This window comes from Phoenix dactylifera, chromosome 5, assembly GCF_051530095.1.
Source record: "Phoenix dactylifera cultivar Ajwa chromosome 5, Ajwa_hap1_PhDact_Kaust_v1.1, whole genome shotgun sequence".
Lineage (NCBI taxonomy): Eukaryota > Viridiplantae > Streptophyta > Magnoliopsida > Arecales > Arecaceae > Phoenix > Phoenix dactylifera.
In genome coordinates this window covers 39,831,822-39,844,701 of record NC_143194.1, presented here as the reverse complement: position 1 = coordinate 39,844,701, position 12,880 = coordinate 39,831,822, and the positions used below count along the sequence as shown (strand labels likewise).

Below are 12,880 nucleotides of genomic sequence, written 5' to 3'. Positions count from 1 at the left end.
GGAGAGAATTGGATTTTGAAATGGAAATAGGAATAAGCAACTCTCAGTTCAGCTGTTTGATTAGGGGGAATCCTATTCCTATTCTCATTCTATGGAGAAATGGGAATACTCCAATCCCTCAAAACCTAATCCCTATTTTTTCTTATTATTCAAATTCCATTCTAATTCTAATTCTGATTTCGGTTACGAACCAAATACGTTGGGAGATATGGCCATAGTCGAATCTATTCCGATTTGGGATGCGAACCAAACACGCCCTAGAGTTAAATATGCCAAAAATCTTCTGATAGTATCCAAGGCAACATATGCTTAACATAGTTCTCGATACTTACAATTTAAGTAAGTGCAGTGCCCCCAAAAAAACCAATTACAATGATCGAAGCATTTGCTATTTATCCAGTACACACTACAAAAACAGTGTAAATGCTACCTAGATTAGCAAATAAGAAGCAATAAGCCCTTTAATAGTGTCATGGAAAAGACCAAGTGCGCTGGTATTAAACTGAAAGATATAGTTCTTAGTTCCAAGCTGTGTGGCTCTTCTCACAAATTTACTGCTACTCAGCAATGATCAACTACTCCCACTTCCTCTCAGTTGATCCATTCCAGCACCCTAACAATATCAATGGCATAGCAAGAGGATCAAGGAGATGGAAATACTCTCTGCCAAACTTGACAAGAATGATTAATTTGTAGCTGGAAATACAGCTACATGTATACAACTTCACCTTCCAAGTTAGACAGTAGTATGAATTGCTGTTGGGTTCATTGAGTCCCCATGTTAAGATGTGCATTTAAACTTGACTATAAGAGAAAATCGGGTTATTATGTACATGCAACAACTGAGTTCCCACCGAACAATCTGTATGCAAGGACTTGCATCAGAGATTTGTCCAGATGTCCCAAGAGTTTCTATTCAAGAGTCTTGCATTTATACATAAGGCATGTGCTTTATGTGCGTATAGGATTGCAAGCGAAGATAACAAATCTGATAACACTAATTTCCAAAGAAAAAAACACCCACAATGTAATCAACTCAATGACGAAAAAATGCAGTTGTGGTCGAGAACAATCAAAAAAAAGTTACAACATGCAGTGGTTTAGCATATCATTCTGTGTCAATTAGTGCGTATCTTTGATGCAAAGACTTGATGTAGTCTTAAGTAAGTCCTTATAGTTAATATGCCTTGTTGTAACACTAGATTATTTAACGTAGCAGACCATGCAGACAAGCACCTCAAAATGAACTAAACCACATCCAATATGATTTAATTCATATAACCTCTGCCATTCCCCCTCGGGCAATCAAAAGAAAGGGCAATTAGTTATGCATAACTTATCTAACCTCATCGCCATGGATCCAGGTCGAAGGGCGGCTCGTCGTTGAAGCATTGATACTCTTTTATAGAAAGAGCAAATTATATGGTTACCGCTTATGACATAAGGTCGCTAATTAAATTATTAGTTAGTTAAAAGTTCTTGGTTGATATGATTCAATAATGAACGGAGCACTGCTTTTCTCGCATCATTTCAGGAAATACCTGAAGGCAGAAAAAATTATAAATTCCTGAGTATCTTATGCTATTAAAAAACATTTTTTTTTCAACTTATGGCATTAGTCATGAATCATTGGTTTGATGATTGATTTTGTAAAACCTTGGAAGATATAAACTATATGTATTGACCACAAATTGCTTTTAGGTCGCCATATGGTAGATGTTGGAGACAGGGATTATTCAAAATTTTCTCACTTTACTTCAAGTAATTTGCTGTTCGCCTAACTACGAGATTCAGATATAATTAGTGATGCATCCAATTTTCCTAGGTTTCTCAAATATCACATATATTGATTGAATCTATTTAATTGACTCGAAATGTACTTTGTGATACTAGAATTCATCTCCCATCAATTTTTTAGGCTTGTGGTGATGAAGCTAAATCCATTTTTTTTCCAAATTGGATTTTCTTGAGATATTTTGGTGCTAGCAACAATAGTTCTCTCCACGCGCTTTTGCTAGTCTTCTCTCGTTCCTTTCATTCATGACTTGGAGATGATGAAAGATTCTATAGATGATAAGATGAAATTCTTCCACCATTGTGGTCCCCTCCTAATCAAACACAGCCAACCACCTGGAGAAGCCAAGGTTGATAGGATCAATTACTTTGATATATTCCAATCATTCCAATGTGGAATCACATTTCATTTGCATTTATGTTATTAATTTTGAGCATCGATTTCAAACTTTAGAATGCAAGCCTAGCATCATGGATGCCTAACATCATTACGAAGGTTTTCACCCTCAAATACATACTCATGGAGGGTAAAATATCCCTACCTTGTTATTGGTTGTCATGCATTAGAAACTTCAATATTCACATTGTATCATTTTGTAGCTAATGTGTCGATTGACAGCTTGACTGCCATAATTATTTTGATATGCATTCTTTGCAGCTAGATGCATGATGACCATATAATTTAGAAGATAATACTTTCTACTCTATAGTTAACCTAAACTTGTAGTCATTATTTAATATATCTGTCAGTCTTTTTGGACTTCCATGCCATGTTTATAGTGGATTTTGAAATCATAAAATAGTATAAGATTCAATAGTGTCAATAGGATCCCGAAGAAAATGGAAAGCAGAAAGAGAGAGAGGGGGAGTGTGTGTGTGTGTGAAGATGGTAGTGAAGAGTGAAAACTATGGATGGGTCCTCTTTAACTCCTACTAGTGTGCTCTCTTTAGCAGTCATCTTCACTTGACTAGGTCCCAAGTCATTTATTTGATTGATGGATCAGTAGATAGAACCCATAAAATTTTAATTTCTTAACAAGAATGGATGCTTGGTTGGTCTTCCAAGTTTCTATGACCTTCATCTATGTGAACTTCACTTTCAATATTTACTTTTGGTTCTTTTTTGAAAATTATGAGAGAAGAATTAATGAAATGTGCAAATGCTGACCCTCTACCTCATGACGAATCTCCTCCTGTATAAATTTAGAATAGTTTTTTGGACATGTACCGATAGAGGGAAGTGTATATTTGGAATTGAACCAAAAATTAAAAGATGCTGCTATATACTGGTTTTTCAAAACTACTAATTTGAGCTTTTTTTTAATGTTTTCTTGTTTATAATACAACTTAAGTATTTTGAATATTTGCATACTTTGCTATAACATCTCCTATGTATATTACCCAACAAGGAAAAAGTGTGTGCAGAGTTATAGGATAGCATTGCTACTCTTTGTAAGATAAAACTTGGTCTATGTTATGTGCGATTTGGGTTGCATGGTAGTGTCGTAGCACTTGATTTATGAAATTTGCTAGACTAGACAAAATATGTTGATATGGAAATAAAGATAAGAATTATTCTTATTCTCCCTCATACGGCATTATTTGCTATTTTTCAGTTAGTGGCCCAACTTGTTGTAAGCTCAGTATCATCATCGATGAATACAGGCTACCATTTATAACTCATATCTTTAGGAAGAAAATAAACAGATTTAGCGATCAATTAAAATGGCATAAAATGAAGCACTAGCTACTTGGAGTGATTTAGTTTAAAATAATATTTAATATCATGCTACATTCTACATAAAGTAGCAGTAAGAAGCCAATTACATTAAATTCAATTTTCAGCTTTGACTCATTAAATTGTATCTAATGATTAAGTTTTTGTAGCTATTTTAAGTGATTTAAAATCAGCAAGTCTTAAACTTATATCAAATCAAACAAGGATCAAGCACATCAAGCAAAGTCCACCAACAAACAAGAAAAAAAAAAAAAAAAACTAAGGTGCCATTTAGCATCACTTTCTTTTTTTTTTTTCTGTTTTCAAAAATAAAAAAATAACAATGCTGATTCAATTGTTTTATTTTTTTAAAAAAGATATAAATATGCTTCGTGGAGATAGTGGTAGGGAAGACATCAATGGTGGGATGAAGGCAACAATAATAGTAGTGGTTAGGGTGGCCACCAATGATGATGGCAACAATGACGATAAAAATATGAGTTATTTTATTCTTAAAAATATTAAAAATACTTTTTTTATTTTTTAGAATTAGCAAGAATAAATTTTTAAAAATAAAAAAATACCAAATACATTTTTATCTGAATTTTTAGAATTTTATTTTTTAAAAGTTAAAAATTAAAAATATAAGCACTCTAAATTCTAATCCCCTCGTCTAATGGCATCCACGGAATAACGGATTCTTACGTTCGAAGACCTGGTTATATCTCGGACTCATCGTGGTCAACGAGGCTCGTGAATTGGTTTGAGTGGGGATCCGACAACGCCGTGTCGTCTGCCTCGTGGCCAAATTTTCAAACAGGGTATGCGGCCGAGGCCACGCGGCCCCACTCTCGGGACCCCAGCTAGATGACCTTCTGCACCAGTGAAGGCGTAGGGCCGCCCGATCCCGAATCAATCGGCACGGTTCTTGGAATTCTGCCAGCTCTTTCCTTCTTGGGGGTGATTCTAAACGAAGAAAATGCCGTTTTTGGATCCCGCTAGTAGATTTCTGTTCTTGGATTTCTGCCAGAAACCCGCTCGATCGCTCCAGGCTTTGGTCAACACCCTGAGTAACAGGGAAGCTTCTTGTGCCGCGGGATGGGAAGGTCCGTCCAAGGATTCCCTTGGTTTTCCTTTTGGGTGGAAATGTGCGCCCTTGCTTGGCCCCCAAGGAGCCGCCTACAGCCAAAAAAAAAAAGGCTTCTTTGACGCCCTCATGCATGCCCGGCGGTACTCCATAAAATCGCTTCTTTTTGCCCAGTCTCTCCGGGGAACTCATGATCGTTCAAGAAGAAAGGATCGAAAAGCTGCGGTCTTGGGCTCTCTCTGACGGTATGGTGGCTTCTTTCTCGCGCTTTCCTTTGTCAGGAATGCCATGGGATGCTGGATTCCTTCTCAGGCCCCTCTTTATTCATGGGTGGTTGTCTGTTTCTTGCCACCTCGGCCTCCTGCTAGTCCTCTCCTGGTTCTGGCTCTGTCGGAGGTGCAAGAGTCGAGACTCTAGCAAGCAGAGAGTAGAAAACAATCGGTTTTTGTATTCAAAATTAGTCCTCTGGACCTCCCTGGGTCTGGGCGTGCTTAATCTCTTCCTCTGTCTTTTTAATTACTTCTGGAATCAGGAAGGGTTCTGGTCTCACGACCGGCTTGCTGTCCAGTTGGACTTGTCTACCAGAGTCGTTGCATGGTTCGCCATCTCCGCTTACCTGCACTTCGAGTTCTTCTATTCCAGGGACAAGAAATTCCCCATCTTTCTTAGGATTTGGTGGGTTCTGTTCGTCCTGATATCTTGTTCTAGTCTTCTCGTAGACTTTCTCTGGCTCAAAAATCATGGAATTCTTCAGCCCCATCTGTGGGTGCTGGATTTTGGATCGCTCTTTTGCGGTTGTTTTCTTGGCTGTGCCGGGTTCGTCGGGAAGAGGACTCTCGAAGGGAGTCCTCCTCTTCAGGAGCCTCTGTTGAGCGCTGGTAGTGTCAATGGTGGGTCGCCCAATACCAGTTGCACCGGCGACGTCTCCCTTTTTGCAAATGCCGGTTTTCTCAGTATCCTTACCTTCTCTTGGATGGGTCCTTTGCTCTCCGTCGGTCATAAGAAGACGTTGGACCTCAAAGATGTTCCGCAGCTAGCTGATACTGATAGTGTTAATGGCATCTTCCCCATTTTCAAAAGCAAGCTCGAGTCATACACTAAGAGTGGTAACGAAGGGAGCGGAAGTGGCGGCGGCGGAATTACCACATCTAGATTAGCCATGGCACTAGTGTTCTCTGTCTGGGAGCAAGTCCTGCTGACGGCGTTGTACGCGCTCGTGTACACGGTTGCCTCGTACGTGGGTCCCTACCTCATCGATTTCTTTGTTCAGTACCTTAATGGCAGTCGGGAGTTTGCACATGAAGGATATCTTTTGGTGCTGGCATTCGTCGTGGCCAAGCTTCTCGAGTGCCTCTCGCAGAGGCACTGGTTTTTCAGACTGCAACAGGCCGGGATCAAGGTCCGGGCTTCACTTGTTGCTATGATCTACCAAAAGGGTCTTACTCTGTCGAGTCACTCGAGACAGAGCAGAACTAGTGGCGAGATCGTCAACTTAATGAGCGTCGATGCCGACAGAGTGGGGCTTTTCAGCTGGTACATGCATGATCTGTGGATGGTCGTTTTGCAAGTCACTTTGGCCTTGATGATCTTGTATTCTTGTCTGGGGCTTGCTTCACTTGCCGCTTTAGCAGCCATCTTTGTTGTCATGTTAGGCAATCTCCCACTGGGGAAGGTGCAAGAGAACTACCAGGAGAAGCTGATGGAGTCGAAAGACGTCAGGATGAAAGCTACTTCGGAGATCTTGAGAAATATTAGAATTCTCAAGCTTCAAGGCTGGGAGATGAAGTTCTTATCCAGAATAATCGAGTTAAGGAAAACTGAGGCGAATTGGTTGAAGAAATATGTCTACGCGTATGGCATAATAACATTTATCTTCTGGGGTTCGCCTACTTTTGTTGCAGTGGTCACCTTTGGAGCTTGTATGCTTATGGGGATACCATTAGAATCAGGAAAAATTCTGTCTGCACTTGCAACATTTAGAGTGTTGCAGGAGCCGATTTATAATCTTCCTGACACAATCTCAATGATTATTCAGACCAAAGTTTCCCTCGATAGAATTTCCTCATTCCTCTGCCTTGAGGACTTGCAGCCTGATATGGTACAGAGACTTCCAAGAGGCAGCTCCGAGGTTGCGATCGAAGTAAGCAATGGAAGCTTCTCCTGGGATATCTCTTCTGAAATTCCCACTTTAAAAGATTTGAATTTTCAAGTATTGCAAGGGATGAGTGTCGCTGTTTGTGGAACTGTTGGTTCTGGTAAGTCGAGCTTGCTGTCCTGCATATTAGGTGAGGTTCCAAAGATATCTGGAACTGTTAAATTGTGTGGGACGATGGCTTATGTCTCCCAATCACCTTGGATACAGAGCGGTAAGATTCAAGAAAACATACTGTTCGGCAAGGAAATGGATGTTGAGAAATATGACAAAGTCCTCGAAGCATGCTCCTTGAAGAAGGACTTAGAGATCCTTCCCTTTGGAGACCAGACCGTCATTGGAGAGAGAGGCATCAATTTGAGTGGCGGGCAGAAGCAGAGGGTGCAACTTGCTCGTGCTTTATACCAAGATGCCGACATCTATTTGTTAGATGATCCATTCAGTGCTGTTGACGCCCACACAGGATCCCATCTCTTTAAGGTACTCACTTCCTTATAAGTAAATTCACTAATAAACCAAAGGTTTTTTTTTAAAGAAGAATTTATACATAGGTTATACATGCCTTTTATCACTAAACAAGAATTTTAAGCTATGGATTTCGATTGTTACTTGCACCTACTTGAATCTTGGATGATATACAAATTAATCATGGTAGTCTGCCTCTGATAGTACTAAGCAAGCAAGCAACCTTCATGTTGCAGGAGTGTTTGCTTGGGGTTTTAGCTTCCAAAACAGTTGTCTACGTCACACATCAGGTGGAATTTCTACCTTCTGCTGATCTTATCCTGGTGAGCGATACTACCCCTGTTTCTTCCCCATGCTTTGATCGCACATACCTCTGCACGCACTCGAGCAGTCTGTTAGACAAAAACTTTTCTGTTCTTTGTAGGTTATGAAAGATGGAAAAATTGCACAAGGGGGCAAATACAATGACATACTAAACTCAGGAACTGAGTTTATGGAATTGGTTGGTGCTCATAAGGATGCTTTAGCTGCACTTGAGTCGATGGACCTTGCCAGCAATAGTTTGAGTAGCACCATGGAAGGTGATTCTTCTGACACTGAAAGTAGCACACAGGCTCCTCGTAAAGTAGAGCAGAAGGAAGGACAGAATGGTAAACCAGATGAAGTAGGTACTCAGAAGGGACAACTTGTTCAGGAAGAAGAGAGGGAGAAAGGCAAAGTTGGGTTTTTGGTCTACTGGAGATACATTACAATGGTATACAAAGGAGCTCTTGTGCCGCCAATATTGCTGGCGCAAATTCTTTTTCAAATCCTTCAGATTGGTAGCAACTACTGGATGGCTTGGGCGGCGCCTGTGTCAAAAGATGAAGAACCTCATGTGAATAGTGCAGTGCTTATCTATGTCTACATTGCATTGGCTCTTGGGAGCGCTTTCTGTATCCTCATTAGATCTCTACTTCTGGTAACAGCCGGGTATAAGACGGCAACACTGCTGTTCAACAAAATGCACAGGTGCATATTCCGTGCTCCCATGTCATTCTTTGATTCAACTCCAACTGGGCGCATTTTAAACAGGGTAAGTCAGTTTTGATCATTTTGATCTTTTGGGACTAGATTTTTTTCTTCTTCAAATATTTGTCAAGAATTATCTGACTCCATTGGTCATTTACATGAGCAATCCTTCTGATACAGGCATCGACTGATCAAAATGAAGTAGATACAGGCATTCCTTTCCAAATTGGTGCCTTTGCATTCTCAATTATACAGCTTTTGGGCATCATTGCAGTCATGTCACAGGTTGCATGGCAAGTTTTTATCGTCTTTATTCCTGTGATTGCAGCTTGCATTTGGTATCAGGTATTTGTTTCTTCCTGTGAACAGGAGTTCTGCAGGTGACAGAATTCATTACTCTTCTGAATACACTAATATTTAAGCATTAGTATTTCTAACTTCAATATGCAGACCCTTAAATGGCTGCATGTCATTCATGAACTTTGTTGTAAGTATCAAAGCTAATACAACCAGTGTGTGCAGCCTTTTACCGACTTATAAGTTGATTTCTTGAGCAGAAATAGTTCATTACCCATTTTTAGGGATAAATAAATATTTTGCCAATAACTCAGATGTAAGGGACTTATCAGACATCATAATTTATCAACTTATCGTTAGAAAAAGAATTTGAGTGTTTTATTTATGTCCTGAAGGCTAAAGGACATCATAACATATTCTTAAAAATACTGGAATCTATTTTTGTCTTTCTATGCCATAGTTTTAGTTTTGTATACTAACATGTGCTTGTGCCAACCACATCTAGCCATCAATCCTTATAAGCATGTTGGGTGTGTGTGTATGTTGATATTGTATTTAACATGTCTGTAACTTCTTTGAACTTTCATTTGTTTTTTTCATACAAGTAGCTGTCCAGCAGATTATTGCATTCAAGATATAATACTATAGGATTTGATTGTCTCAGTACAATCACAAATAAGGTGAAGTTAATTGGATGGAAGCTATAGATGGGCTTTCTCTGTTATATTGACCGGCATCACCATCAAAGTCACTCTGACTGGTGTGTTTTAGGGACTACTCTTCGGTTGTTTGGTTCATGGGTTGTCTAATTGATGGGTGGCAGTTACAGCATCCATAGAATTCTATTTTCTTGTGACGCAAGGAAAGATAGCTGTTAGGTCTTCCAAGTGTTTTATAGTCTTTACAATCCGATCTTTGATGATGTATCACTTCCTTTTTACGCTTTGAGAGACAACCTTGCTCAATTAATGTAAGTCATGTTTTGATCTTTGTTTTTTCTTTTTGTGTCTTTATGTCATATTTCAATAACACAGTTGTGACGTTACTACAAAATTAAGAAATTGAAAAAAAATATTGTTGCTATTATTGTACAGTATATTTCATGTCGTGGAAGATGTTTTCCAGGTGCTTCAGTTTCCTATCTTCTGAAAGCACTCTCGTTTCAGTTCCACTTTCTGTGTATTTGACAATCATCGAAAAACCTATCTTTGTACGCTCAATGCAATCTCCTTTAGTGCTGGAGTAACCTGAATAGCGTAAAGAGCTACATGTAAAATCAAACCAGATGGGACAAATTGACGGCAAAGTGAATGGTCATTGTGTTCTTAAAAACAGCTCTAGAAATTCATTTTACTTCCGAAAGCACATCTATCATGCAACCCTGAATCTGCATGGCCCTGACATCGCATTGTGGTCTATTTTCTATTCTGTGGTCGGTCCTAAAATTTATGAATTTAATCCTCATGTGGCATATCATTCTTGTGTTTTCAGCAATATTACATTGATACCGCGCGGGAACTAGCAAGGTTGGTCGGGGTGTGCAAAGCTCCCATCATACAACATTTTGCTGAATCAATGTCAGGATCGATGACAATTAGAAGTTTTGGCCATGAATCAAGATTTGTAGGTACTAACTTCCATCTGAATGATGAGTACTCTCGACCCAAGTTTTATAATGCTGGTGCAAGGGAGTGGCTCTGCTTTCGTTTGGATATGTTATCATCACTTACTTTTGCCTTCTCATTAGTATTTTTGATTTCCGTGCCAAAAGGTGTAATCGATCCAGGTATTTGCTTTGATGAAGTTTGCTTTTATTTATTTGGTTAGTTATTTTCTGATGCCGTCTCTATGGGACAAGGAAAATAATCTTGCATGTTTGGTGTTCTCTACATCCTTTCAGGCATTGCTGGCCTTGCAGTGACATACGGGCTTAATCTGAATATGCTACAAGCCTGGGTCATATGGACTCTCTGCAATCTCGAGAACAAAATCATATCTGTAGAGAGGATTCTGCAATATACTAGCATTCCTAGTGAACCACCTGTTACTATTGAAGCAAACAGACCAGATTGTAACTGGCCATCAAGGGGAGAAGTAGACCTTCGTGACCTGCAGGTAGATCTTAGCATACTCTTGTCATTTTTGTCATTTGTCAGGGTTGATATGAGTAGCAGCAAGTTTATCATTAGTTTCTATGCTGCAATTGCCTTATCTATTCCTTGATCGCCTGTTTTCGCTTAATGATTTGCTTCAAAGAATCAAAGGCGAAAGTTGTTGACTTGTGAGAAGTTAAAGGGTTAAACTTGTTCATTATCTTTTCTGCTTCCGAATTGGGAGGCCGGTTTAAATTAGCAGCACAATGTTGCATAACTTAGCTTCTGTTTCTTGAATTTGTACTCCTGCCCTTCCCATCATGCCTCGCTTGTTTGCGTATCCTATGGAGAAAATTGTGACCTGTAGATTGGTGGCTGTGATTTCACCGTGCTTTGTTGAAAGACGTTAATCATGAAATGCCTGTTTGTATTCTCTGGTTCTTGTCGGGTGCTGACTGATGTTGGTGCAGGTTCGTTATGGCCCACACATGCCTTTTGTCTTAAGGGGTCTCACATGCACATTCCCTGGTGGAATGAAGACTGGTATTGTTGGAAGAACTGGCAGTGGGAAATCTACCCTAATACAGACACTCTTCCGCATCATTGATCCTACTGTCGGTCAGATATTTATAGATGGCATTAACATTTCAACAATCGGACTGCATGACTTAAGATCCAGACTAAGCATTATTCCTCAAGACCCAACTATGTTTGAGGGAACCGTGCGTAGCAACCTTGACCCTCTTGAAGAGTACACTGATGAACAAATATGGGAGGTACTTTCATTTTCCAACATGCACTACATTGTTATTAACTTTTGCCTGATTGCGTCAACTTTGCATGGGGTATATTGGCTGCTCATAACTTCCTATGGAACACTACCGTTTATTTTAGGCCTTAGACTGCTGTCAGCTTGGAGAAGAAGTTAGGAAGAAAGAATTAAAGCTCGACTCTGCAGGTTTGACAATTGAATTTGTTTTTGTTTCTGAAATTGTAGCTGGTAAAAACACTGGCACTCCTCATCTACTTGCCAATATGAACTTGTAGCTTTGTCATCAACACTTATTTCTGAATTTGTACGCAAAACTACAAAGGCTCCTTTTATATTGTTATCATGAATTTTGATGGCATTGCATGACATATTTGACTTGCAGTCACTGAAAATGGTGAGAATTGGAGTGTCGGTCAGCGCCAGCTTGTCTGTTTAGGTCGGGTGATTTTGAAAAAAAGCAAGGTCTTGGTCCTCGATGAAGCGACTGCTTCGGTGGATACTGCAACTGATAGCCTAATTCAGAAAACCCTGCAGCAGCAGTTTTCGGAATCCACTGTCGTAACAATAGCGCATCGGATAACATCTGTTCTTGATAGTGATTTTGTCTTGCTTCTCGATAATGGTTAGTATATCGAATGTCACAAAATTTTTCTTTTACCCTTTTCCGGGATAATCTTTGATTGGACTTCTTTTGTGATCAGGAGTGATCGTGGAACATGACACCCCAACTAGATTATTAGAAAACAAGTCATCTTTATTTGCAAATCTTGTTTCTGAATATACCATGAGGTCAAGTTCAAGTTTTGAGAGACCGAGCAATGGATGAATGGAAGACTATGGTCAGTCTGATTTCATTGAGATACCATAACTTGGATGATGCCGAAAAATGACTGGAAGATGACCAAGTATTGCTCCTTCATAATTGTGAGGGCAGATGCAGAGTCTTGAGCCTGCATATATCAAATGGAGGCTGGTAGGATGTTCTGAATGTTATAAATACTTGAAGATACTCTTAACACAAGTTGCAATGATGAAAGGTAAGTGTTGCTGTCGTAGCTTTTTCATGTGGATAAATGTCAGAGTTACCCTCAAATATATTGTGCATTTTTTGTAACTTTATGAGTGGGTGTGTAATATCGAAACCACTATTATTTTCTGAGACAAAAGTGATGCCCGCAGGAAGATTATAATCTTTTACTACCTTTTTCATTGTGATCAGGAGATAGGCACTTTCTTTTGTTTTACATTTATAATAGCCGAGGATGCTGAAAGCTGCTTCTAATGCTGGAGTACCGCAGACCAGCATTACTAGTTCTTATCATAATTAATTTTTTAAACTTCTTTCTCTATCCTTTTCCGAAAAACAAAAAGAAAAAAAATTCCTCTCCTTCCTCGTCTCCTCAGCCTCATCGCTGAGCCACTCCGCTGACTGAAGTTTTGTTGAGCCATCGGAGAAAACGCCGTCTGGCTTCATGTCATGGTTGGCCACCCC

The 12,880-nt window shown here is 39.5% G+C and overlaps 1 protein-coding gene across 2 annotated transcripts; it reads left to right on the top strand.

Moving 5' to 3' along the window:
* The first annotated feature begins 4,625 nt into the window (after positions 1-4,625).
* Positions 4,626-12,586, top strand: LOC103708769 (ABC transporter C family member 3-like). Of its 2 annotated transcripts, none has more exons than XM_008793842.6 (10): positions 4,626-7,230; positions 7,452-7,538; positions 7,640-8,290; positions 8,407-8,571; positions 10,015-10,309; positions 10,424-10,638; positions 11,087-11,392; positions 11,511-11,574; positions 11,771-12,010; positions 12,090-12,586. In XM_008793842.6, the coding sequence occupies exons 1-10, from the start codon at positions 4,789-4,791 to the stop codon at positions 12,212-12,214; spliced, it is 4,590 nt and encodes a 1,529-aa protein (XP_008792064.5). In that variant the 5' UTR covers positions 4,626-4,788; the 3' UTR covers positions 12,215-12,586. The 2 variants fall into 2 exon arrangements, with proteins under 2 accessions (XP_008792064.5, XP_089787212.1); XM_089931086.1 differs by having other exon boundaries at positions 4,668-7,230; positions 10,015-10,150.
* Positions 12,587-12,880: the final 294 nt, after the last annotated feature.

Excerpts from the sequence above, each read along its gene's own strand:
- LOC103708769 (XM_008793842.6), top strand. The coding sequence starts at position 4,789 with ATGATCGTTCAAGAAGAAAGGATCGAAAAGCTGCGGTCTTGGGCTCTC. Across the intron at positions 7,539-7,639 it reads CTTCTGCTGATCTTATCCTG|GTTATGAAAGATGGAAAAAT; the intron begins GTGAGCGATACT and ends TGTTCTTTGTAG. Across the intron at positions 8,291-8,406 it reads CTGGGCGCATTTTAAACAGG|GCATCGACTGATCAAAATGA; the intron begins GTAAGTCAGTTT and ends CTTCTGATACAG.